General features: G+C 42.3%; 1 protein-coding gene and 1 non-coding gene across 4 annotated transcripts in view; both read left to right on the forward strand.

Annotated features, from left to right (window-relative positions):
- The window catches only part of Kiaa2012 (KIAA2012 ortholog), a 115,204-nt gene that overhangs the window by 63,606 nt on the left and 25,220 nt on the right, over positions 1-26,378 (forward strand). For all 3 annotated transcript variants that reach the window (XM_058578150.1, XM_058578148.1, XM_058578149.1), the window contains exons 12-14: positions 2,109-2,185; positions 16,189-16,326; positions 26,052-26,124. In XM_058578150.1, the coding sequence (XP_058434133.1) occupies positions 2,109-2,185; positions 16,189-16,326; positions 26,052-26,124 (288 nt within the window). The remainder of the gene's footprint in view (positions 1-2,108; positions 2,186-16,188; positions 16,327-26,051; positions 26,125-26,378) is intronic.
- Trnaa-agc (transfer RNA alanine (anticodon AGC)) lies at positions 5,131-5,204 on the forward strand. Its single transcript has one exon. It is a non-coding gene; the product is annotated as a tRNA-Ala (tRNA).

The raw sequence follows: 26,378 nt of genomic DNA on the forward strand, positions 1-26,378 counted from the left end.
TGTCATAATTATGATTATGTTCCATTTCTCTTTAAACAACAACTTGGGAATGGAACACTGTCCACGGGGACTTAGAAGGAAATTTTAAGAGGCCATATTCTGTCTAGAATCTGATGCTCTTTCCTGCTTTTTAGGTTTTGAGTGTTAGCTGAAGGATCCCATGATCTGAAAAGGCAGAAGGGGTTTGGGATGAAACCCCCTCTAATAAGGGTCATCTCTGAGACGGCCTGGTTATCTGGCTAGGAATGCTATCTCCTCACTAAAAGCCTGTGGTTAGATTAATGCAAGCGTTTGAAAATCTGCTGGGGCCTGATGGTGGGCAGCCAGGGAAGGAATGTGTTTTCTGTTTATCTCTTTAGTGGCAGAAATGTTCATCACACAAAGACTGTGAGCTCCCAGGTTCAGGCATGCCTGGAAGTGGCGCAGTGTGTAGCCCGTGTATACACCAGCTCCTGGGCAAGGAGGAAGAATCAGACCTTGTGTTCACAGCCAGGTCCCTGGGTTGGTCAACGGGTTAGTCGGTTTCTCTGACTTGATCGCAGGGATAGATCTTTCCATATTGTTCCAAGAGGCAGTTTTACCACCCCCATTGCTTTATCTCCCAGGAATGCAGTTGGAGTGGTGTCTCCTCCTTGACAGCTGGGACCTCAGTAAATTACCAGGGTCTTGACCCAAGAGATGAGAAGTCCTAAGTGATTTTTCAGTCTCCTATCTAAAAATGTGTTTACATTTCTTGAACTCTGGCTGACTGATTCATTCTCCTGGTGTTGCAAGAACTTCCCTTATGCATTAGAATTTATAAGTTTCGTTTCTGAGAGACCCAAGGTTCTTTCCAAGCCACAGTGAAGTGAACCTCATCACAACACAATTCGGCTGGGCCGGATTTGTCCAGAGGATGGATCGCCGCCAGGCAGCTGTGATGTGGCAAGCTCCAAGCCAGGCGAACAGGAGGCAGGGATGTGGAGGGAGAAGCACAAGACGTTAAGTCAGGACATCTGGGTTCTGGTTCCTGGTCTTGTGCTATTCTGAGATAAGGCCTTGAGCCAATCTCATAAAACCACTCTCTAGGCCTCAGTTTCCCCGAAACCTGACTTAAAATAAGAAATGTTTAAAGTCTCTGCAGAAGCCATTTTCAAATAAGACAGAAAGGAATGGCTGAGGGGGAAAAAAAAACGGAAGATCAACCCACAGGGGACCTTTTTTCAGGTCAAAAAGACAAAAATACAGAGTCATGGATGGTCACAGGCTCGTAAAAGAGCTACTTATGAACCAAGAATGGAGAGAACTTTTTGTTGGACACTGATCCCTTAGAGGAGACTAGAATCCTTATGAGTAGAGCCATGTGCTTAGCTAAATCTTTTCCTCAAATAAACATTCCTTTATAAACATTACAGTTACTTTCTTAGGGAGAGAAAAAGAAAAAATAAATTCTACCCTGAAGCATCATGGAGTCTTAGAGTCAGGCAGTCTTGGACTGAAGCCCTCACTAGTTGTTGGCATTCCATATCATCATAGAGGAGAATCCTGGGGATTACACACAACACCATGTGGTTCTTGCCTCTAGACAGTCTTCATCATGTCCATTAGTCTCCTCCCACCAGCCCCACCTCAGCCTTGACCTTTCCTTTGTTCCTTGTTCCCACCTCTCCTGTCGCTGGTCCACATTTTGAAGGGAAACGGAAGTCTCTCATCTCTCTATCTGGGAGTTTGCAGAAGCCTTTTCCTACTTTAGCAAAGGGTAATCATACAAAATTTATATTCCACAGCATCAGCAGGTTTTTTCCATCAATATTTCCTTTTTAATTTCAGTGTTATTTGAATTTTAATAGCACGAAGAATTTACTTTTGTTCTTCTAAAGAGCAACCAAAACAAGAAAAAAATCCAAATTTGAATACAAGGTCTTAACACCATGTATAGTGTGATGTTTAGTCTGTGCCTGTAAAAGTCACAGGTGTTATTTGGTGGATAAATCTGAATTCCATAGGTGTATATGTGTTTATAATTTTACATACCTATGAAGTAGGGATGCATGTGTGTGGTTCATATAAAAATTCATGAGACCTAGATATGACAACCTGATTCTTTTTCTCTCCGATTTTCAACATAGCAAACACTGAATCTGGAACCAATCTTCCCATGAATCTTTATGAAATTTCACCTTTGACCCAAACAACAGAGAAGCAGGTACAGTATTGACTCTGAATGAGCATGATACTCGGGATTAAGACTCTTGGGTTCTTATTCCAGCTTGCTGAGTGACCCTAGGTGAGATTCTTTACCTCTCTGAGCCTCTTTTGCCTACTCACTAAAATGAAGCACATAAACCATCACATCACAGAGGTTACTATACTCAGACTTGGAATGTCTTAACTGAGCTTGGACTATTGTCTGGATCTTCATGTATATCAATAGGCTGAGAAGGCTTTTCCCTGACTTGTTCAAAGTCAGAGAAGGAACAAGGAAACACCAAAAAGCTATCCTCTATTGAGGCAAAAGGCACACATTTTCATCCCTAATGGGGGGAAAATTATCAGTCATGGAAAAAAATGCGATGATCATGAAGAAAGAAGAAAACATTTCCTCTATTAATAGATACTAGGAATATCTATTAGTGTTTCAAGGTCATATGTGCAGAAATATTTACAAGTCTGCTTCTTCTTTGGAAGCTCTGAAGCTGGGACCACCTTCAGATTCCCGCTAGAGAGTCAACTCAGGGCAATTCCTAGAGCTGAATCCAAGTCTCAAAGAACCTGAGGCAGAAGCAGCGCAAAGCCCAGGGCACTCAGGTCTCTCCCTGCTGTGTGACAGTCTCTGGGGCCATGATCTCTTATTTCTCCCATATCTCCAACTTCCTGCCACAGTCTGGCTCCCCTCCTCTCCCTCACCTGTTAAAAATAACAATAGAAATGGGTGTTTCCCCAGTGCCCATGCAGGCTTCTGAGGTGGGCCTGAGCTCACTGTTGGAACCCAGGCTTGGGTCAGGCCTCTGCTGAGGTAAACACAGCTGGGCCGCCCCTCCCTGCTACAGAACCAACCATGAAGGTTTTTTGTTTTTTGTTTTTTTAAATGCCTATTTTGAAGACACCCCTTATAAGGAATCTAGAGGCTTTAAAAAAAAATAAGAGAACCTGTGACTAAGGAAAATATAATATGGTATATTTTGGTAATTCCACAACTCCAAAGGCCATGCAGATGCCTCCTCCACACTTCAAATTCATGCAGCCCCATGACTGCATTTTAACATCACTGGGAATGAAAGAGAACCTCAGTCATGTAATATTAAGTCCTAGGCTCAATCATGAACTTTGCTGTTAGAAAGAAGAGCACCAGGCCCTGGGTCTTAAAATTGAATCCTGGTTCCTCCTGCATAGCTGTGACAGGCTTTACTATGAGAACTTACTAAGAGAACTTCATGGACCTCCTTTGTGAAAAGAGGGGGTAGTTCCCTCCAGAACCAGTTGGTTCCTTATAAAGTCTCAGTGGTCTTTATTTCTTTAGAAAAAAGCCTGAATAAGAAACCATTTGAGGAAAAGTCTAGGGGGCCCCACCAGTCCCCAAACCCAGAGAAAATGGGGAGAAGGTTAGGCCTCTCACAGCCCCTAATTCTCAAAGCTAATGGCCCTTTATTGGATTAATCACTGACTTCCATGTTAACCACTTCCTCAACCCACTCCACATAAATGACTAATTTCATGTTTACTATAAAGCATCTGGAAAGGATTTAGAAACAAATTTCTGCACAGCAGATTTCAGTTACTTACCTTGATGGGCCACTGGCAAACAGGGTGGATTCCTTCCACTGTGGCCTTTCCCACTCTGCAGCAGGCGAGGATATCACACAAAATTGATTGTAATCAGCATCAGCCGTTCCTGCCCTTGTTTTCTTTTTTGTTGTTGTTTGTTTTTTTTGTTTGTTTGTTTGTTTTTTGTTTTTGTTTTGTTTTGTTTTGTTTTTGTTTTTTGGGTTTTTTTTTCCATTAATTCCCCCACTAACTCAACCCCCCTCCCTTGGGATCTGGCCCCAAAGGGAGCCACATAAAATATATTTTTTTTAAATCACAGTGCCTGCTGAGGTGTGGGGGTGGGGCGGGCTATCCCTAAAGGTGGGATATTTTGGTACCACGACGATCTGTGGGTGGGAGAGTCAGGGAGACTGTGCTTAGCAGCCTGGGTTGAGTGGAGTTTCCAGGTTTGGGAAGTTGCCTCTGGTGCCCCCTACTGGTGGGATTGAGCACCCCACGCCCTGGCCGGAGCAGAACGGGTTAGGATCCTGCCTCCAGTAGCCTGCAGAACACTCCGAAAGGATAGCAAAAGGTGAGAAGAACCCCTGAGGCACCCCTTCTACGTCTGACCAGAAGATCAGGAGGATCAGGGCCTCGGCGGTAAATCCTTCAGTAGAAATGAAAGCAGCAACTGCCACGAGCAACTTCTAGGAGTTGGAAGAGGGGGTTAAGTTGTGGGAAAGAGGGGGAAGAAAACTACAAGGGGAAATGTGGAGATGAAAAGAGCAATGAAAAAAGAAAAAGGAGACAAGCAGACATGTTTCAACTCCAAGCTCCCATTTCCTCTTTCAAATGAACTGCCTCCCCACTGTGAACAGAATCAAGTATTTATGAAGGCATTTTTTGCATATTAATAGCTGCATATGGATGGAGCCTTGCCAGTTCTGAAGTCCTAAAGGTACGGTGCCCTTTTTTTAATGCAGGTCCTCCCAACTCCTCACCGAATTTGGTGTTCTTCAGATTTATTTCCCTTTCTGCCTTGTGGCTCCTCCTCAGGCCCTGCATTTCATTAAGGGAAATTAGTTCCTAGGATACCTTCAGAGACCAAGCGCTGCTCTTCCCTCTGTGGGTAGCTGACATCAATCGCCAGAGAGCTTTTCCTCCTCCCCAGGGCCTCTCTGTGGAGGCTGCAGGTTGGGTGAGATGACCAGCACCTAAAAAGAGTATTAAAATTCCTGAAAGAATCATTAACATATCTCTGCAGTGGTAGAAAGTAAAACTAGAAAAAGTAAAATAGTTTCATTGACTTTAACATTACTGTCCATACTCGATAAAGATTAAAATCAACATTGAGAACCAGTCCAAAGAATAAGCAAAAGACATAAGCAATTAACATTAAAAAATGATGGTGGGGTGTGGCTCAGTGGTAGAATGCTTGCCTAGCATGCACAAGGCCCTGGGTTCAAACCCCAGCATCACCATTAAAAAAAAAAAAAAAGATGGTAATAGAAAACAAATATGGAAAAAATATTCATCCTAATAGCAATAATTTTTCTGAGTAGCAAATTAAATGCATATTGAGGCAAATTCCATATTGAGATTTCTGCCACCTCCCACTTTTTTAAACGATTGCACCCAGAGCTGCCAAGGTGTTGGTAAAACTGGTACACCTACAAACTTATGCTGTATTATAATTTGGTTGGATTCATTTGTAAAGCAATGGCAGTATGACTCATGAACTATGAAAAGGTATTCATACCCATTGACTCAGTATATCTGACTTCTAGAAATTTATATGAAGGAAATAATTCAGCAGGGGGAAAAAATGAGTAAACATGTCCATTGCAGCATTTCCTTAATAGAGAAAAAATTATAAACAGCCTAGAAGTCTATCAGAGAATTGATTATTATGATGGCATAGGGGTTTAATTCATGCACTTTTTTTATTCATGCTAGAAACTGTGACTTAATACTAATGATTCAACACAGGGTTTCTTAACCTCAACATCATTGACATTTTGGACCAGATGGGGAGATATTCTGTGCCTTGTAGGCTGTTGAGTGACATCCCTGGCCTCTACTCATTAGATGTCAGTAGCACACCTGCCCAGTTGTGACAACCAAATGTTTCCAGATCTTGCTAAATGTCCCCAGGGGAGCAAAATCGCCTATCTCAGTTGAGAACCACTGATTTAATATTTTGAAAGTACAATTATAATTGAAACTACTGTTTGTTTTGTTTTAAACTATCTATAAGGAAAAGACTTGCAAATGATACAATAAAAAAGTACAATCAGGCTAACTTGAAATTGGGGTGTGCTGAGGTTTTTTTGCTTTTATTTTGTTTTCCTGGGATTTTTTTTTTCAATTTTTTTAATTCTCCCTATAAAAGGGAAAGATGGATCATGAGAAGAGCTGATTTTATCCAAGGGTAGCTTAAAATATCTAGGAGTCACAATATACAACAAGAATACAGCAAACTAAGCAGGGCTCAACACCATAGCACCATCATTTTCTTCAACTACTATTGGTTTAAGTATTTAACCTTAGCTAGGTTTTTATTAGTCTATTGAATAGAGCCACCAGAATTCACCTTTCAAAGACCTCAACCCTTTTTCAACATTTTATCCCTCTGACTGTAAGGCTCAGGGAGACAATGAATTTGTGCCTCCCTCCCAGCTCTCAGAAAACTTTGGGTCTCAAGTATGAAACTCCAGTCAGCTTGGGACAAAGGCAGGGGTTCTGAGCCCAGTGGTTTAAAGAACTGACAGAGCAAAGAGGTTGTCAGCAAAGAGTAAAGAGCAAACTCAACCTCTAATTAGATTTCCCAAGAATCCTTGCATCACTTTGTCTAAAATAAGAAAAAGAGTATCTCCCCTGGCCTCACCTAATGGATTTTCTCTCTTTGTTCCAACTATCTCCAATATTGGGAGAGCAAACAGCCTTTCTCACATGCTTTATCTTGGGTTTGGCTTTTGTTGCTTTGTGGAGATTAGACACAATTTAGTAGTGTCCTAAAGATTCTGTTCAATTTGATCCTATGTGTCCTAAATTTGCTCTTTTGGGATTTCAGAGAGTAACCTGTAATTCTAGCATGCTAGGATTGGGGATGAATAATCCTGTGTACCCCATCTGTTTCCTCAGGGAGTTCATAGATGTTTTTCATATTTCTTGTCAGCTGCCTTCTTTCATGACAATAAACCCACACATACACCTGTGGACCCACTATGTTTTGTACAAAGGTTTTAAAGTAGCCTTTTGTCTCAGTGGTCCTTCAAAGCAATACCATACCCTTTATTCTGGTTAACATTTTGGAAAACTGTTACCTAAAAGAACAAACAACATGGGTTGGGGCTGTAGCTCAGTGGCAGAACATTTACCTAGCATGTGTGAGGCACTGGGTTCAATCCTCAGCACCACATAAAAATAAACAAACAAAGGCGTTCTGTCCATTTACAACGACAACATTTTTTTTAAAAAAAAGAACAAGCTACAGGACTTGAAAGACTTTTTTTTTTTTTAATCTTGCCTAATTTATCTTTGTATCCCTGTGTTTAGCACAGTTACTGGCACATGGATACCACTTTTTTAGAAAAATCAATAAATAGGGCTGGGGTTATAGCTCAGCAGTAGAGCACTCACCTAGCTTGTGCAAGGCCCTGGGTTGGATCCTCAGCACTATAGAAAAATAAATAAATAAAATAAAGGTATTGTGTCCATCTACAACTAAAAAATAAATATTAAAAAAATCAACAAATAAAATTCTTCAGTGACATGAAAGATTTCATATCATAGGAAGCCTATCATCTATAGAAATACATAATTCATAGAAAAAAAGACCATACTTCTATAATCCCAGCTACTCTGGAAGCCGAGGCAAGAGGATTGCAAGTTCTCAAGGTCAACCTGAGCAATTTAGTGAGATCCTATCTCAACATAAAAAAATATAAAGGGCTGGGGATGTAGAGCACCCCTGGGTTCGATCCCCAGTACTAAGAAGAAGGAAGGGGAAGAAGGAATAAGGAAGGAAGGGTGAGCCAAGAATCCTGGAAGGAGGCATCAGAGCTTTTACTTGTTTTATCTTCTCTGATAATGACAATGAAATTCAGCTGACATTTCTCTCACAATTCACACAACCTCCAGTGCCTCCTGCTGGTGGTTGCCATTTGGTACTTGGTATTTTGGTATTTTGCTTTGGATCATGTGCAGACTTGGAGATGTCAGCAGACATCCTTCTTGGAGATCCCTGTGAAGCTGATGAGTAGGATCACTGACGACTAGAATTAACTTTCTGTACTTCCCATGGGGAGAAATGCAAGGAACTCTACACTTGCTTTATTTCTAAAGTCAGCTCTGTTTCCCTTAGGTCCTCACTCTCATGCTCATGCTCTCTCTCCCCACCTCCCTCCATGAGTTTATAAATATCTTTGGTTGTAGAACTTGATTCAAAAGCCCCCTCCCCCCCCCCTTTTTTTTTTCTTTTTTGGTACCAGGGATTGAACTCATGGGCACTGACCCCTTAGCCACATCCCCAGCCCTCTTTTGTATTTTATTTAGAGACAGGGTCTTACTGAGTTGCTTAGCACCTCACCAAGTTGCTGAGGCTGGCATTGAATTCTGAGATCCTCCTGTCTCAGTACCTTAAGAGAGGTTTCGGTTTGGTTTGGTTTGGTTCCAGGGATTGAACCCTGGGGCACTTAACCACTGAGCCACATCCCCAACCATTTTTATTGCTTAGGGGCTCGCTAAATTGCTAAGACTGTCTCAAACTTGCAATCCTCCTGCTCAGTCTCCTGAGCTGCTGGGATTAGAGGTATGCACCACCATGCAGAGTAAGAGGGTCTTTCTGAGTGGTAATAACAGCCAGTGCTTTTTAGGTTTGTGTGCAGGGTGTAAGATTATCTCTCTTAATCCTTATGACAGCCCTATGGTAGGCACAGTAACTATTCCCATTTTACTCATGAGGAAATAGATGTCAGGACCAAAAGGGTGTCATTCACAATGACCTGCACTTACAAAGAGGCCTAGAGGTAAGAGGCCCATAAAGCTACATCCAGATTCCACTTTTCTTCACTGGCTGTGAAGAAGTTATATACCCTCTCTGAGGCTTACTTTCCTCATGCGTACAGGAGAATCATATTTCCCTCATGGGGTCATGACAAGGACAAGATGAAACAACATATGGGATGGGATTAGCACAACGCTAGGCACTCTGCAGCCCCCAGTAAATTATAATAACGATTATTATTTTAGTCTCCTGCCTTGAAAGCCATGAGACAGAGGACTTGGAGCTTGTATACAATCTAAGTGTTCAGACGTGTAAAAGGAGAAGTTGAAAAGCAAGAATAATTGAAAGGAAGACTGAGCCAACCGTCTCTCCTACCCCCGGCTCCTAACACCCCGTCCTCCTGAGCATCCTCTGTACTGTCTAGAGGGTTGACCTTGTTTCACTGCTCCAAAATGTTGCCTATTAGAGATTCCTTGGGTTTTTTCCATCTCATGAATTTTTTTTTAAAAAAACTTGTTTTCCACCTCTACCTGAGGTAGCAGGGCTGCAGGCCTGGGGGAGGAGGGAAGGAGGGGAGGCAGGGAATCCATGGGGCCTCTTGTCCAGCAGGGCCTCTACCCCACGGCACATAGCTTCTGAGGAAAACTGGGAGGTCAGATGACAGGAGGACCCAGAGGAGAGCAAAGGACATTTTTCTTTTTCTTCTTCCAGCCCTCTGCTGTCCCAGCATTCCCAGGGCTTGCCCAGTCCAGCTAAATTATGAATTAGATAAAGTTTTATGAGATCTGGGATTCAAAGCACCATGGGTAACTTTTTTTTTTTTATTATTCCCTAGTGAAAAGTGACTGGTTTAAAATAACTTTTTTGGAATCAATGTACAAGTGGAATTTCCCTGTCTGTTCGTTGTCAGATTGGAAAAGTCATAGCAGACTCAACAGAACAGGGAAGTCACACAGTGTGAGATTTGAATTCGGGGTCAGAAGGAGCTGGGGAGTTGTTCCCACTTCCCGCCCTCCACCCCACCTCCCACCTCTGCTCTAAGATGGGATATGTCATCGACCCAGTGTGGTGAAGCCCCAGCTGGAGCACAGTTGGACACCCCCTCTCAGAAAACGCTGGCTTCTGCCTCCCTAGGGGCAGAGCAGCTCATTCTTTTGGCTCAAAATTTTTCTTCTGCAGCTCCTGCTAAGCCAGATAAACAATGATTCTGTTGTGTCAACAAAGCACTTAATTAAATTGAGGACAATATAAATTAGAAGTCACAGATAAAGATTTACTTCCAAATAAACTAGAATGAAAGTGTCCTGTGTTTCACTATTCTAAATCTCCTTCAAGAGAACAATGAGATGAACCCTGTTTTCTGGGTAGGGAAACTGAGGCACCGAAAATCCAGTGACTTAGCAAATGAGTCCTTCATAAAGGCTAGGATAGGAGATTGCTATATTTCTCTTCTACATTAATGCTTGCTAGCTTTTGGGCTAAATTTTACTAAATACTCCGGAGAATGTAAAAAAATCTCCTTTTATTGAGTTGAATGGATTGAGACAAAATTCCTGACAGGAGAGGAACCAAAAGCTTTTTTCTAGCTAAAAACCAAACTTTGTCTCCACCCTGTCTGCTGGTGGAACTATCCTGAAACTTATCTACTTGGCCTATCTTGTCAGCACCAAATTGCCTTTAGAACATACAAAGTGGACCATGACCTCAGGTGGCCAAGATGAGCAGGATGGACCCAGGGAACTGGCACAGGACCGCTGAGCACATTTGTGGTGAATGAAAGCAGGCCTAGTGTGAGATCTTTCTGCTCCCTGGAAAGAAGCAGTGCAGGCAGGCTGGGTTGTTGAGTTGAGATCCTGGGTGTCCCATGGGGCCTTCTGTACACCAGAGAGTCCCTCCTCCTCCAAGCCAGGGAAACTAGACAGAGGCAAGGTCTCACGTAGAGGCCTCACGGGTGGCTGGGGTGGTCAGCCTTGCTGCAGGATAGGTCCCCTGTAAGTTCACCTGAGGTTGACAGTGTACAAAGACCCTCTCAGATCCTCTCTTCAGGCAGCCCAGTCCCAGGGAACCAACAGATTCCATACAGTGCACAGTCTTATCCATGTCCTCATTTCTACTTAAGGTCCCCAGGCTGCCATGGGAAGAAGTAACAGAGCCCAAGATGGAAACTAGCCAGGCCCTTCAGCCAGTAGCTCCTGGCAAGAGTTGCCCCTTCCAGGCTTTGGTCTGGGGTGGTTTGTGGGGGGAGGGTTTCCGAAATCACAGCCCTCCTTCTCCCCCACCCCCAGTGACTAAATCTCTCAGATCTCTCTTTCCCCACCAGGACTCAGGGAAGTGAAGGAACAAACTCCCAGCCGAGGTGGGGGGGCCTGGTGGTCGGAGGAGAGACAGACTCTTTTCCTTTGTTTGCTCACAGGAGGGGACAAATGCCCTGTGTGCACAGAGGTTTGATATGACAACTTCATAGACCTCTTAAGGGTTTCAGCAAAGGCCTCCCCACCTGCTCCCCATGCTTTAAGATAATGGTGGGGTGTGTTCCCCGTGCATTTCAGATCTTGGCTACAAAGGCCCTCCTCCTCCTGTTTTCTTCCTTCAGCTCAGCTTGCCCACAGGTTCCCAGAGACTCTTGGCAGCTCCCTCTCAGGCAGAATGAAGTTGTGAGCTGCGTGGGAGGCAGTTAGACAGCCAGAGTGTTGCAGCCTTCTTAATGAGGGACAATAGCTCTTCTTGGAGCCATTGAGCGGCAGCTACAAAGGTGGGGAACCCCAATTAGAAAAGAGTGGGAGATTCCGTGGGAGGAAGGCCTGAGGGACGCCTACAGGACAGATCCTTATGGTTGGTTACACTGTGAGACCCATGGGGATGTGACAGCTTGGGTTCAGAATCTCCCCTTTCTCTCTTTCTCCTTGCCCCCACTCCCCTCTTCTAGGGTTTGAACCCAGGGCTTCCCACATCCTAGGCAAGCACTGAGCTACATCTTCAACCCTTTGTTTGGAAACAAGATCTTACTAAATCTTGTTAAATCTTGCTAAATCACCAAGGCTGACCGAGAATTTGCAGTCCTCTCGCCTCAGCCTCCCAAGTAGCTGGGATTACATTAGACATCTGAGGTCTGTTTGTAGAACCAACTCCTGATAATGACTCTTTAAAATACCAACTGAAAGGAGGAGAAAAAATTACTGGGAAGAAGGCTTTTTTCCCCTGGGTCTTCAACTCAGGTATTACAGTCCATGGGTAAAGAAAAAAAATGACAAGAATTTACTTAATTTTAATGGCCATTCCCTTTAAGTTGTGGTAAACATGTGTGCCTATGGATATTTGTATACAGCAATAGCTCCCTTTTTTGATAGCTCAATTGAATCACATTATGTTTACAGCAAGATAATAATCCTGGATTTTCCATGGCTCACTCTGTCAGAGTATAAGATTAGCTCTTGAATTCATTAGCAGTCATCTCCTTTTAAATGTCAGATAACTTTTTAAATGCCAAGTATTACTCAATGCCTTCTGTGCAATTCAAATCAGCTTTACCAAATTAACTAGTTAATCTTTATTGTTTCACTTACTAAAGAGAAAGGCTTCCAGGTGTTTTTAGGAGAACATAAAATATTATTTACAGTACAATATAGGTGAAGAGCTGGGTTTTGATTTTTTGGTAAACATTTAACCTTTCCATCAGTTTTTAAATCATTCCCACCAAAGTGTGCACATGAAGTAAACAAAAAAGCTTGAAGTTTCTCTGCTTTCTTCCAGTCCCCCATTTTCCTTCCCAGGGATTAAACCCAGGGCACTTAACCACTGAGCCACATCCCCAGCCCTTTTTGTATTTTATTTAGAGACAAGGGTCTCACTGAGTTGCTTAGGGCCTCACTAAGTTGCTGAGGCTGGCTTTGAACTTGTGATCCATGGATTTTCTTGAATTCATTAGCTCTTGAATCACAATCCTTCCTCAGCCTCCCAAGCTGCTGAGATACCAGGCCACTGCACCCAACTAGCCTTGTGTTTTCTTCTCCCCACTATGCTTTTAGAGACCTAGACTTCTGATTACTCTTTATTTTGTTCTCTTTGCTCTCAACATACCCAAGAGCTGGAAGTGTTCAAAGGCTCTACCCCTGAGAAAACAGGATACATAGAGCCTAGGAGGCTGGGGCAGAGCAGGCCTAGAAATCAGGAATGCTCAGCTTTCCTTTCGAAAGAACCCCTGCCTGAGTTTAGCCTCCAAATATTCAGACCACAGAGCTACAGACTACTCTGACGGCTAAAGATAGATCCATCCAGAGCTGGCTAGTTCTCGCCATCCAGCTCTTGGCTCCAAAGCTACCTCCTCAGAGAGGTCTTCCCTAACCAACTAAAGGCAAGTGGCCAGCACCTCCCCATCACCTTCCATCCTACTACCCTTGCATTGTCTTCATAGATGAGTCACCACCTCAAATCATCTCATTATGTGCTCATTTGTCTGACACATGGTAACACTCCAAAAGTATCAATTTAATGAATAAATGAAAAACAACTCAAGCACATGACTTGCTTTCCTGGTTTCAACTGTCTGACATTTTTCTCCTCCTATCTTTACCTTCCAGAATCCTCTTTATACATTCAACTTTTTCTTTCCTCCCATCTCCCAAACTCCCTCTCACTATCATTAATTTGATAGAACACTTGCACATAATAGGCAAAAGCAGTACTACACATTCCAGGGGTTACAGAGCCTTCACTAAAACATTCCGTTAGGCTAGAATTGATGGCCCCTAATCATTAGAGAGATGAGCCATACAGTCAAGAGAATTGTTAGAAAAAAAAAATTTACAGGTCAAGTGGCTGGGAGGGACCTTCTTGAAAGCACTTCGAGTCTCTGGTCTTCAATCTGAGTCCATATAAGGAGTGAAAGTAATCCCATCCATTGGAACTGGTCTTGGCTATGTCTTTTGTCTAACACAAAATCTTTAGAGATAATGGAGACATTTCCCTCAAATCAGTACTTTCTGATTTCTATTATTCCATCCAGTGATTTATGCAAGATTGTGGAGGCGTGAAAGCTTGAAATGCTTTGTATGATTTGTGCTTGAACCAAAAGCTTTCATTTGATCTGGAAAAGGGGAGGAGCCATCTCACCCTGAGAAACTAATCAGATATATGGCTGAGATGACAAGAAATTGGATATGTATTTGTTCAGGAAAATCTTTATCTCAAGCCACATTTCAAAACAAAGGAAAAGGGTGTGGGTGTTCATTGGAATGATGGCCACTTGTGGGGACCCACCAACTGTTCATGCCTCATGAATACTTGTGGGTAATATAAAAGTTATGGGAGGGAGAGTTTATAACTGCCCAGAGAGACTGACATCTGAGAGTTCGTCTCCTAGAAAATATGGAAATGATCAAATCCACACCCAGGGTGATCTCATAGCACACTAATGTATATGACCCCAGCAAATCAGCCCCCAAAACTAACAAATAACTTTCCTCCTTGGGAATGGGCAGCCAGTGCCACGTGCAGAGGTCAGGCCTCCAGAGGTCAGCACACACTCCCTGTGGAGGAGTGCTATTGCCCCCTCCTCCTCTGAACTGAGGCAGGCCCTGTCTGCAGATTGCCTCTGGCGTCCTTCGCTCCTGTGTCCAATACCCATCAGTCCCGCAGGTATATAGCAACTGTATGTTCATTTCCAAGCCCTGAGCCAGGCACGGCTGTGACAACAGGAACAAGATAGCTATGGTCCCTGAGCTGGTGAAGCTTACGTCATTGCTTCCATTATCACTTCTGTCATCTCGTGGGGAGAGCATTGCACAGTCTCAGCATCACTATGGGCAATGGGGACAGAGTGGCCCCGGGAGGGCACAGATGAGCCACACCTGAAGGCTGAGGGGTCATGAAAGGGAGGAAGAGTGTTCCCAGGAGAGGGAAGGGCAAGTGAATGTCTTGCTCCAGGAACTGAAAGGCCAGTGTGGGTGGTGGCCCTTTGTACTTGCTGTTTCCACAGTAAGGTCAACACTTCTCACAGAGAGCCACACACACACCTTCTCCCACCTGCTTCAGAGCCTTGCCAAACCTCACTTTCTGGTGGGGCGTTCCTCAACTCTCCTGCTTAACCCACTCTGTCCCACTGTCCTATATATAGGGCACCTATAAAAACTTAAATTGAGCAATTTTGTAGGTGTCCTATACAATGTTATAGATTTTTATAGGTGACCTATATATAGAAGATGGGACATGATGGGTTAACACTGAGGTCTCCACATCCATCCCCATCTGCCCTTCAACACCTTTGTATTTCTTTTTTCTATATCACAAATAACCTTCAGACATAACTTATTGTTCCTCTCCTTCTCTGTTCTCTCTCCCTTTTCTGTGCAATGGAGGTGCACTCTTCATGGGGGTACAGACTTCCGCTGCTGGATTCACTCTTTCTGCCATAGCAAAGGCATCCAATAAATATTCCTTGAATGAATGAACAAGGCCAGAGAGATAGTCCAGGGCTGGGCAGGAAACTTAAACCTTTTAAGCCTGTTGGCCTTCACCCTGAGGTCAATGGCCTTTAAAGGTTTTAAGCAGAGGGGTAATGTGGGCAGTTTGCCTTTTGAAAAGATCACCCAGGTTGTAGTGCAGGGCACAGGCTGGAAGGCAATTTCAGGTCAAGCTTTTTGGTACTTGAAATGTGACATCATTTGGGGCTGAGGTTGGGGCTCAGCGGTAGAGTGCTTGCCTAGCATGTGCAAGGCCCTGGGTTCAATTCTCAGCACCACATAAAAATAAATAAATAAAATAAAGATATTGTGTCCAACTACAACTAAAAAGTAAGTTGTAGTTGGACACAATAAAGAAAGAAATGTGACATCATTTGCACATTGTGGTGACTGCAGAAGAGACAGACCCCACCCCACACTGGGCCTCCTCTCTTAGCCCATTCTTCCTTCCCTCTCAGCCACTTTTGTTCCAATCACTCTTCCTAACACACTGAATACATTTCAGCTTGGAAATAAATTGGAATCTTGCTGTGACCTTATTTGTTGCAAGGCAGATTTAGTAACCATTCCTAGCTATTTGAAACTATAAAAGTAACAAAATTATCTAATTTAAAAAGGAGTCTTGGGCAGTGATTTTAGGTCGGCTGTATGCCAGCTGAATGGCTTTGAACAAGTTGCTTACATTCCTGAAGCTTCCCTTCCTCATCTGTGAAATGGGGGTACCATACTTGTCTCACAGGGTTGTCCAGAGAATTAAATGAAATAATTACAACCTTGGGAAGGTCCATTTTTCCACTTCCCTGGGTACTAATTATTAACCAGTCTTGAGTTATTCTCTGCACATTTGGGTCCCCTGTGTCTTCCATGGTAAAAATAGGTGTTATTATTAGTGTTCCATGATGAAAACATTGCTTTTTATAAATATTGGGGGATTTGGACTAGCTCTTGTTGCTCTGTGTGTCATGCCTATGAAAGCTGGGCTTTCTGTTTCTCTCCCAGGGAGCCCCACAGTCCTTGGAGGCAGCAGCTCAGAAGACGGGAGAACCTCAAAGTTGTATAAATAAAGGGCTGATTTGTTCAAACAGAAAAGAATTTTACACACGCAAGCTGCACATCGACATGACGCCGTTCCTGAAGGTGATCTCACACTGAGAAGACGAGGGGTTTTATAGACACATACACAGGAATTCCAGTTAATACACTTCTGCATGGTACAAAAACAGCTTCAGAAGTCCCTCAGTGCTCCTGATTTATCAGAAGGGACAGAAAATACGCAGTTTGTAGCAGATGAGGAAAGAACAAATTAGGACAGTAATCACAGCCAGCCATCGGGAACAAATCAGTTGGGTGTCTGGTTTGGGTGGTGGGGACAGGGAACAGAGAAGAAAAAGGATAACTTTGAACCACCTGATAAAATGGGCAAATATAATTCATTTTATCTTGACAGTAGCTAACATAATTGCTACTGTTTATCACTGTAACTTGGTAGAGTTGATACTCCTACTGTGAAGAAGACTGATTCTTGAGTTAACTAGTCAGAAGTCAACTGCAGATTCTCTTTTGGATATCTGGCCTTGTTTCCTGTTCTCTAATAAGAGCTCATTGATCTCCCAAGCTCAGCTTTGTTTCTAGTTAAGGCCACCGAGAGTTCTTGCGGTGAGGATGTCATTTGTCTATCTTTGCAGTACTTCCTCCCACCCTAGCATCCCCAGGCACATGGAAGGTGCTCACCAAGTGCTCCAGGAATTGGCCCACCCTTTTCCTCCCAAGCCCTTTTGTTTAGGGCCCTTCCCACCCATTTTTTGCCTCCTTAAGAGTTTACTGAACTGGAAATATATGACCATGGAGTCCAAGAAATTAACCAGGAACCAAGCCATGTCTGGCATGGAAGGATCTCAGGTCCTTCATACTACCTTAGGGGACACCATTCCAGGCCCTTGATAGGAAGTGATTCAGAAAGACAGGGGGAAAGAGAAGAGACCCTTGTAATGCTCATAATGATGGCACCCCTAGTGCTATGTAGACAGGTCCAGGGACTTTGGAGATCATGAGCGTCACCTTTCTACCCTCAACCAATTCAGAGTTCTCAGATGACACCTCTCTGAGCTGCCCTAAGCCCAGTTCTGCAAGGTGGGGCTTAGATTAAGAGTCAGGCACTTGACCCAAATGTGTCTCTGTCTGTGACTGCATTTTCCTGGGCTTCCTCTTAGGCTTTTCCCAGCGGTGGTAAGATGGCCACTGGCTTCTCCTGCCCAGATTATTCCAGAACCAAATGTGAAACTGTCTTTAGTGACATGCCCAGATGAAATGCCATCAGCCTAGCCTGGAGCCACAAGGACTAGAAAGAGAGAAAAGAAGGGTGTCTCACCGGGTGCTTTAAACTACAAGAGGGCTGGGAGTAGAGCTCAGTGATGGAGCGCTTGCCTAACATGTACAAGACTCTGGGTTCAATCAACACCACAAACAAAAAACAAACAAAAATATAAGGAGGGAAAATGATTCTGGGCAGCAAAAACAAAAAGATATTTGCTATAAGAATTCAAAAAACTGTTGACATGCATTATTATTTATATTAGTAAAATTATCCTGTTTATTCTTAATTATGACTTAGTTCTTCCCTTAGGACTTGAAGAACTATGGTTGGTAGTTCCTGGGATGTGATGTCATCATCATTATTGCTATTTATTAATTTAACCAATATTTTAGCACCGGTTACCTACTAAGTGTCTTGCGCTTTCTGAACATCCGATACATCTGTGAACAAAACAGACCAGGATAGGCTGGGGTAGAGGCTCAATGGTAGAGCACATGTCCAGCATGTGCGAGGCCCCTGGTGTCCATCCTCAGCACCACAAAATAAGAATCAAAAACACAGGGGCTGGGAAGAACAAAATCCTACCCTGTTCCATACTAGTGTAGGCAACAAATTATTATTAGCATCTGTTATTAGCAAATAAGCAAAGTATTCAGAGTGGGAAACTTTACAATAAATTTTTTTGTATATTCAGTGTTCACAAAGCTTTTGTGTTACACTTTTTTCTTCTGCAATTTTGGCACAGCCCTAAAGAAGGAAAAATGCAACATCCTTCAGTCCCACTTTCTAGTCCACCCTCCTCAAGACTCAGTGAATGGAAATTCCATCGGACTCACAGAACACCTACTCCCAGACAAGTCCCTACCCAGAAAACCACACCTTCTCTTGGGAACGTTGAGTGTTAACAGCTTACCCTACCTAGGCCTTCTCCCTATTGACAGGTAGCTCCTGGATTCTTGAGAAATGAATCACAGAATGACACCATCTCAGGGTTATAACAGACAAGAACGGTTAGTTTAAACAAAGAAAAGCACCCAGGCTGGAGCTGCATGGGAACCAAACCATCCTATGCATTTCATTCATGTATTTCCTGCCCACCCCTGGGGCATTTTATTCATTTTTGCCTGATACGTATAGAAAGAGATGAGGGTAGGAGATAAGACAGAGGCAGCAAAAGAAAATGGAAAGATGTAAATAATCACAGTTGCTAACATTACTGAGCACTTATTCTATTAGGCTGTGTTCTAAGTTTTATATGCAGGAACTCATTTAATTCACAAACTGAAGGTAAGAATGTACCTATTTTTTACTGATGAGAAAAATAAGGTACTGAGAAGTTAAGTAACTTGCAGAATGTCAGGTGGTAAATGGCAGACACAGATTCACAGGCAGGCCGCCCAGCTTCAGAACTTGTGCTCAATCATCTGCTGTAAAGCTTTGCTGAACACCCCAGCTGAGCCCTATCCAATCAAAAGCACTGCCGGCCATATTAACTAAGCTTCCAGCACAATCCTTCTAGAAAATTCCACTCTGTGCATGCATTCAGTCTGCTATAGGAAGATTTTCTTATCCTGCAAGACTCAGCCCTTTTCTCTATTCCTACCTGAGTTCTATGGAAATATAAAGCTTTCTCTCCCAGCATTCATTTAGTTCCCTTCAAACAACTTACAATGAGCATCCTCTGTGTATCAGATACTATGCAGGCCCTGAGGATAAAGAAATGAATCATCTGCACCCTCGACCTTCCAGGAGCCTATAATCTAAGAGGGGGATAAACAATGTAGCAGACAATATCAGCATAATGTTGTGGCAGAGGCAGACTGGGGTTGCTACCAGAGAGAACCATTTATTTCTCTGTTATTGCACATGGAATCCTCCGCTTAGTTAAGAACCTCTTTACAACACTAAAGATAGCTGATAACCTGTTTCTGTCAGGCTTCAATCTGAGAAAATACAATCCTGAGTAACTCTGAGTTTGTATAAAAATTGAACTATGTTTTGTTTTTAATCTATTTTAATCTATTCTTTTTCAAAAAGAAATGGTACGTGATTAATAAATTAGAATAGATATTTTAAATTGTCAGGGTTAGGTCATTGTAGTAAGAAAGAAAATGGCAATAATGTCTCTGAATGCTAGGGATACATTCAAATATACTTATACTCCATATTAGCATGAAAATGTATGTATGTTATGTCCAGAAAATACAAAGAATGAGAAATAAACTTCCACTCTACAGCCATCACAGTGAGAGCATGGTGTCCTCTGGTGCAAGGTGGAAGGATCTGCCTCAAAGCAGGCACAAGAGCCAGCCATGCCTGAGGTCAGAGCAGCCCTCCCACAGAGGTGGGACATCCCTCCAAGTAGAGGAGGACTGCCACTAAATCTTGTGGTCACATTGAGGTGGAACAACATGAATTTCAAAGACTGAAAGTAGCAGGAAAATAATGCTTGGCTTAAGATGCTGCCCAAAGATGGAGCAGGGTACCTTAGGAGATAAATTCCAATCCCCAGAGTCCTTTAAATATGCTTTGTTAACCACTTGTCAGGAACAGCTCGGTTTCAAGATCAGAGCTCGGTTTCAAGATTCAATGATTCCACGACATTCGAATAATATTTCCAGGAAAAAATATTCAGGACAGCGAGTCTTAAATTTTCAAAAGAAAGAAGCTTGGGATTAAAGTGGAATGTGATCAATATTAAGGTGTCAGGCTAGTAGTTGGGAAGCTCTGGGTCTTCTCTGACTCTGAGTGACCTTGAAATGCTCTGGGACTCCCGTTTCCTCTTTGTAAAATGGAGATGGTAATACTGGGAACTCCACACCTGCCTCTTAATGGTGAAGTGAGAATTACATGAAATAATAGCTTTCAAAGATTTTTCACATCTATAAAGGACGCACCTTGTGAGAGAGAAAGGAACGAACATTCACTGATCCCTGCTGAGGGCCAAGTCCTTCATATATTAAGCCTTATTTAATCTCCCCACCCTCACTCCCCAATTCCTGGTAAGTATGCAGAACTCTCCTATGCAGATAAGGAAACTGAGGCTCAGATATGATCAGTGGCATGGCTGCCTGCAGCAGGAGCTGGGTTTCAAGGCCATAAAGTCCACAGTACCCCATATTGAGAGAGTTCTGCCTATTCTGTTCCCATGACCAGCTTAATTATACATCCCTGTTCTGGCCTCAGAACCTGAGAAAGAACAGAGATTTGAAAAAAACATCTTAAACATATTAATAATCATACAAGGTACCTTGTGATTTTCTTGAGTCAGTTTTATTTTGTTTTATACTAGGGATTGAACCCAGGGACATTCTATATGGAGCTACATCCCAGTCCTTTTTATTTTATCTTATTTTATTTTGAGATAGGATCTTGCTAAATTGCCCAGGCTGGCCTCAAATTTGCAATCCTCTTGCCTCAGCCTCCTGAGTAGTTGGGATTACAGGTGAGCACCACTGCCCCAGGAGATTTTTTTTCTTTCAGTGCTGGGGATGGAACTAGGGCTTCACATGTATTAGACGAGTGCTCTATCACTGAGCTACACCCCCAGCATCAGTTTTCTTTACTAAGAAGAAGTATGAAGTACACAAGAAAAACTGGACTACCCTGAAATTGAAAATTTCAAATAAAATACTCATTTTCTTCCATCATTAAGAAAGTATTGAAAATAGTAATTGACTTTTGTGTATCATATGGCATATTATACAAAATTTCCAGATGTATTTTCCTAGTTAAGCCTTTCAGGAACTCTGTACAATATTCATTACTACTGTCATTTCACAGATAGAGAAACTTCGGTTCAATGAGAAGTCATATAGGTCACAGGAGGCAGAGAGGAGTGCCCCTTCTTTCTCCTGCATCCTATGTTCCCCATCCAACAGTGTCTTAGGAAAACCTGCCATGAGACTAGGAGTACTGTGCTCAGATGGAGTGCTAGGCATGAGGGCTAGGGGCAGAACCATTAGAAGAAACTGAGGCTCAAGGTTAAGAAACTCTCTCATGGTCTGTAAGACATGAGGGGCAGGAGATAGGACTTCAGGGCAAGCAGACTGATTCCAGGATCTGCAACCCAGTGTCTGGGAAGAGCCTCTCATGTGCTGGTTACAGCATTACCCTTTGTGTTTATAGAGAGTTTGTTAATCTCCTCCCTCCCTGCCCCAGACCTATAATTCCTTCTATACTGCTGCTTTTTCCCAAAGCAGCTCAGTTCTTATCACTGGTTTGCTTGAAAGTCTTTACTGTGTAAAGACTGGTCTTTCAGTTAAATTCCCAGTATCAAGATATATTCCTGTTACAAGATAACAGGGAACATAAAACAAATGCAATTTTTCTAAAACTCCAAACTGCACCATGCAAGATCTGGCTCTGGCCTGTGTCTAATTTACACTGTCCACACACTGCAGTAATATCAGACTATCCCTAGCCAGCACAGGCGACTCCCTCTGCCTGGGATCGCCCTATCTTCTCTTCACTGCAAGACTTAGCACTATGTCCACTGGTAAACAAAACTTCTTAACCTAATTTAGTTTCACCTCCCATGAGGTCTTGTGGAAACCTGTTATAATCTGTCACAGCATTTACCACACTGCATTGCAACTGTGAGATTTCTCATCATTTCCCCACAAGTCAGTAAGCTTCTTACAAATAGATCTTTCATCTCTGTGCCTCCAGTACCTAGCACACACAGTACCTGAAACACAGCAGACATTCAATAAATGTTCATTAGCTGAATGAATAAAGGGAGAACTAATGATTTTGCCAGAATAACAGAGCTGAGATATGAATTTGCAATCTTTCAGTTTATTTTACTTATTCATCAAGTACTACAGGATAAGCATCAATGATCTGAAAATCTGAAACAAAATGCTTCAAAATCTGAAACTTTTTGAGCACCAACAAGATGCCACAACTGACCTTATATGACAGGTAGCACTAAAAAATGCACTAAAAATATTGTGTAAAATTATCTTCGGGCTATGTGTATAAAGTATATCTGAAACAAATGAATTTCATTTTTAGGCTAGAGTCCCATCCCAAAGATATCTCCTTATACATATGAAAATATTTCAAAATCTGGAAAAAAAATTCAAAAGGCATGTGCCACCACAATAGCCCCAGTTTTAGTTTATTTTTAATTTAAATTTTAAATATATGCTGGGCATGGTGGCACATGCTTATAATCCCAGGAAGTGGGGAGGCAGACACAGGAGGATTACAAATTTGAGGCTAGCCTGGGCAACTTAGTGAGGCCCTGTCTCAAAATAAAAACTACAGATGTAGCTCAGTAATAGAGGACCCTGGGTTTAATCTCCAGTGCTGCAAAAAATAAAATAAAATGTACTGACAAAGTTTTCAATTTTTCAAGTATAATATGGTATGTTTCCTAGCTGCCCATTTCCCTTCCCATAGACTATCTCTATTGCCAGTTTCCTATGTGCCCTATCTGAGATGTAGAAAGCATGTATAAGGAAATACATATAGATAAATAGGAGATAGAAATTTTGTGCAGATTACTAAAAAGAACAAATTTTAAAAAGACTTTTTGTGCAAATTTAGTATATTATACATATTTTTCAGAATCGTTATTTTTCATTTAGTATTTCTTAGAGCTCTGTGTTAATTCAAAAAGAGATACCTTGTTCTTCTTAATGGTTGTATGGTCTTCCATTGTACAAATTACTATAATTTATTTAAAGTCTCAAGTTGATGGGACATTTATTTCCAATCTTTCCCAATGAATGAATGACCTTAGGTGTTATTTCACATGTGTGTTCACATATCTTTTAAAAAGATAGCTCTTTGGACACTTTTCTAAGCAACATACAATTAAATGGACAGAATTTCATATTAAGACTCTTTTTTTCCTAACAAGGATTTGCTTGAAGAGCTTTCCAAATCCCTGACTCTGCCTCCAACTCTCCATCTGTGAAATGAGAACATTCTTTGCCCTGAAGGCTCATAGCTACATATTGTTAAGACTGAAGGTTTTGCCAAGTGTAGTGTCAGGAGGTTGAGACAGGAGGATCACAAGTTTGAGACCAGACTCAGCAACTTAGTGAGGCCCTTAGCAACTTAGTGAAACCCTTACTCAAAATTTCAAAAACAAGGGCTGGGATGTGGCTCAAGCGGTAGCGCGCTTGCCTGGCATGCGTGCGGCCCGGGTTCGATCCTCAGCACCACATACAAAGATGTTGTGTCCGCCGATAACTAAAAAATAAATATTAAAATTCTTGAAAAAAAAAGAAAAAAAATTTTCAAAAAAAAAAAAAAAATGGTGGGGTGGAAGGGCAGGTTGGGAAGGCTAGGGATGAAGCTCAGTGGTAAGATGCTCCTGGGTTCAATCCCCAGTACCACAAAAAAAAAAAAAAAAAAAGACTGTAAGTTTTATTCTTGGCTTTGAAATTCTTCCAAAAGAGGAAGCTTGTTTCTCACTTTGACTTTCAATCCAATTTCCTGTTAGATTAAAAGGCTTTACACAGGGATCCCTTAAAAAACGTATCTATTTTCTGGTCTTCTAATTAGGGCATTTACTGCAACTAAGGCAGGATTTTGTTGTTGTTGTTGTTATTGTTGTTGTTGTTGTTTTTCCTGTTATACTTTTTTAAACCTTTCCATTTATTCAGGGATTTTTTTTTCTTCACTGTACCAGTACAAATCTGCCTATTCCAAAGTGAGAAACCCAAACAAAAGAAAATTATTTACCTGCTTTACCTTTTTTATGTCAATATATCTTATCAACTAACAAGTAAGAAACAGATGATAAAAAGCCAGTAAGTGATGCAACTCAGGAAGGAATTGTAGAATGTGCTGAATGAGCCGTTGTCTCTTCCCAAAGCAGGCTGGTATTTGATAAAGTAGGAAATTGATTGTCACTAATGGGTGAGAATAAGACAGCAGATTGTCAAGGCCCTGCACATTAGATTCCAGCTCTGTTGCCTAAATGAAGCTGTGGCTGGAGCTGGAACCCAGGTGACAAAGGCCAATTACAGGCCTCATTAGACACTTCGGGCTTTACTTGAGTCACCAACTCCACCTGCCATGTTTCTTCCACTATTAAAGAGCTGCCTTTAAACCTCTGGAGAAGATCAGTAATTCTCGATTCTGGCTGCATGTTGAAACCACATGTGCAATATGTGGTTCTTCTCCTCCATGTGAGACACATCAAGCAGAAACCTTAAAAATGCCCCAACTCAGCCAGTTGGTGACACACACCTGTAATCACAGCTACTCAAGAGGCTGAGACAGGAGAATTGCAAGTTCCAGGCCAGTCTGAGCAACTTAGCAAGACCCTGTCTCAAAATAATAAATAAATAAATAAAAAGGGCTAGGGATGTAGCTCAGTGGTGGAACACCCCTGGGTTTAATCTCCAATACTGGAAAGAGGAAAAAAAAAAAAGCCCAGCTCTAGAGATTTTGATGTTATTGTCTGGAATTATACTTTTTAAAAACTCTTCAAATAATTCTAATGTACAGCCAGGGTTGAGAACCACTGTTTTAGATATTTTGGGGTGTTGAGATTGCAAATAGCTGATTAACTCAGAGAAAGAAGAAAGAGAGGGGCTTGCTTGTGTAGCTCTGTGGCAGAGCACTTGTCCAACATGGACAAGGTTCTGAGTTCAATACCAACACCACAAAAAAAGGAGGAGGAGGAGGAAAAGGGGAGAGAATGCACTAAAAAACTGAACCGTGGTGATCCTGGGGACTCCACACAAGGCCATGCTGACCCTTTGGTTCCCCTGCTATTATTAATCCTCAATGCCTTCCATTTGTTCTCAAAATAATGGACAAAATCCTCAGCCTGCCTTCAAGGCCTTGGGCTTCTGACCCCTTTCCACCCTTCCCACTTCTCTCAGTCTCTGCTCTGGCCAGTCTAGTCCTCTGCCAAATTGCTGGAGATGCCCTGCTTCTCTTTGCAGGCCTTGCCCTATGACATTCATCTCTCCTTCTCCTATATGTGCCACACATCAAGCAGTGCACAGATGAATGGAACCAGACCCCTTCAAGATAAGTACAGCCGGGTGCAGTGGCATGGCCATGCCTATCATCTCGGCAATTTAGGAGGCTGAAGCAGGAAAGTCACACGTTTGAGACTAGCTTCAGCAATTTAGTGAGACCTTATCTCAAAATTTTAAAAATGAGAAGAAAAAAAAAAGCTGAAGATGTGCAGCTCAGTAGTAGAAAACCCTTATTCAATCCCCAGTACCAGAAAGAAAAAAAAATGTAAAGAAAAAGCACAACTGATCATGAGTACTTGGTGCCACTGCTAAGTCTGCCTGGTTCTTTTAAATCTAATCATACTAGCAGCAGCCTTCCTGGACACTTAAGCTGAAAGAAGTTGAAAAAGAAGGAGAAAAGGGCTCGGAGTGTGGCTCAGTGGTACAGCACTTGCCTCACAGGTTCTAGGCAGGGGTTTCAACCCTAGCACCCGCAGAAAAAGAAGAAGAAACAACTAAGAAAACTGAATTCCCTTTTACCAAAGAGCATGGACCAGAGGAATATTTGCATTCATCTTGTCTTCTGTGTTCTTTGTGTTGTATTAACCCAATAGGAAAGTGGAGATGAACTGGACTCTCATGAAGAACCAGGAGGATCCCTCAGAGAAAATGATGAAGTCAGCCAAGGTAGGGACAGCTAGTCGGCTTGTAGAACCTTATCACTATAATCATCACGTGAACTTTGTGCTGTTCAAAGATGTTAATGACCCTTCCATTTCCTTTCCAGTTATGAATTTAAAGTCATAACACAGACCAAAAACTGCTGAGTGTCCAGACTCTGTGTTCTTAGTGAAACACAAGCAAATGATAATGTATTTTATGTCCTTGTTCTGTTGTTTTATGGTTTGGATGTGAGATGTCCCCCAAAAGCTCACGTATGA

This window comes from Marmota monax, unplaced genomic scaffold (assembly GCF_021218885.2).
Source record: "Marmota monax isolate L192 unplaced genomic scaffold, Marmota_monax_Labrador192_F-V1.1 WCK01_AAM20220418_F8-fsc00095, whole genome shotgun sequence".
NCBI classification, from domain to species: domain Eukaryota; kingdom Metazoa; phylum Chordata; class Mammalia; order Rodentia; family Sciuridae; genus Marmota; species Marmota monax.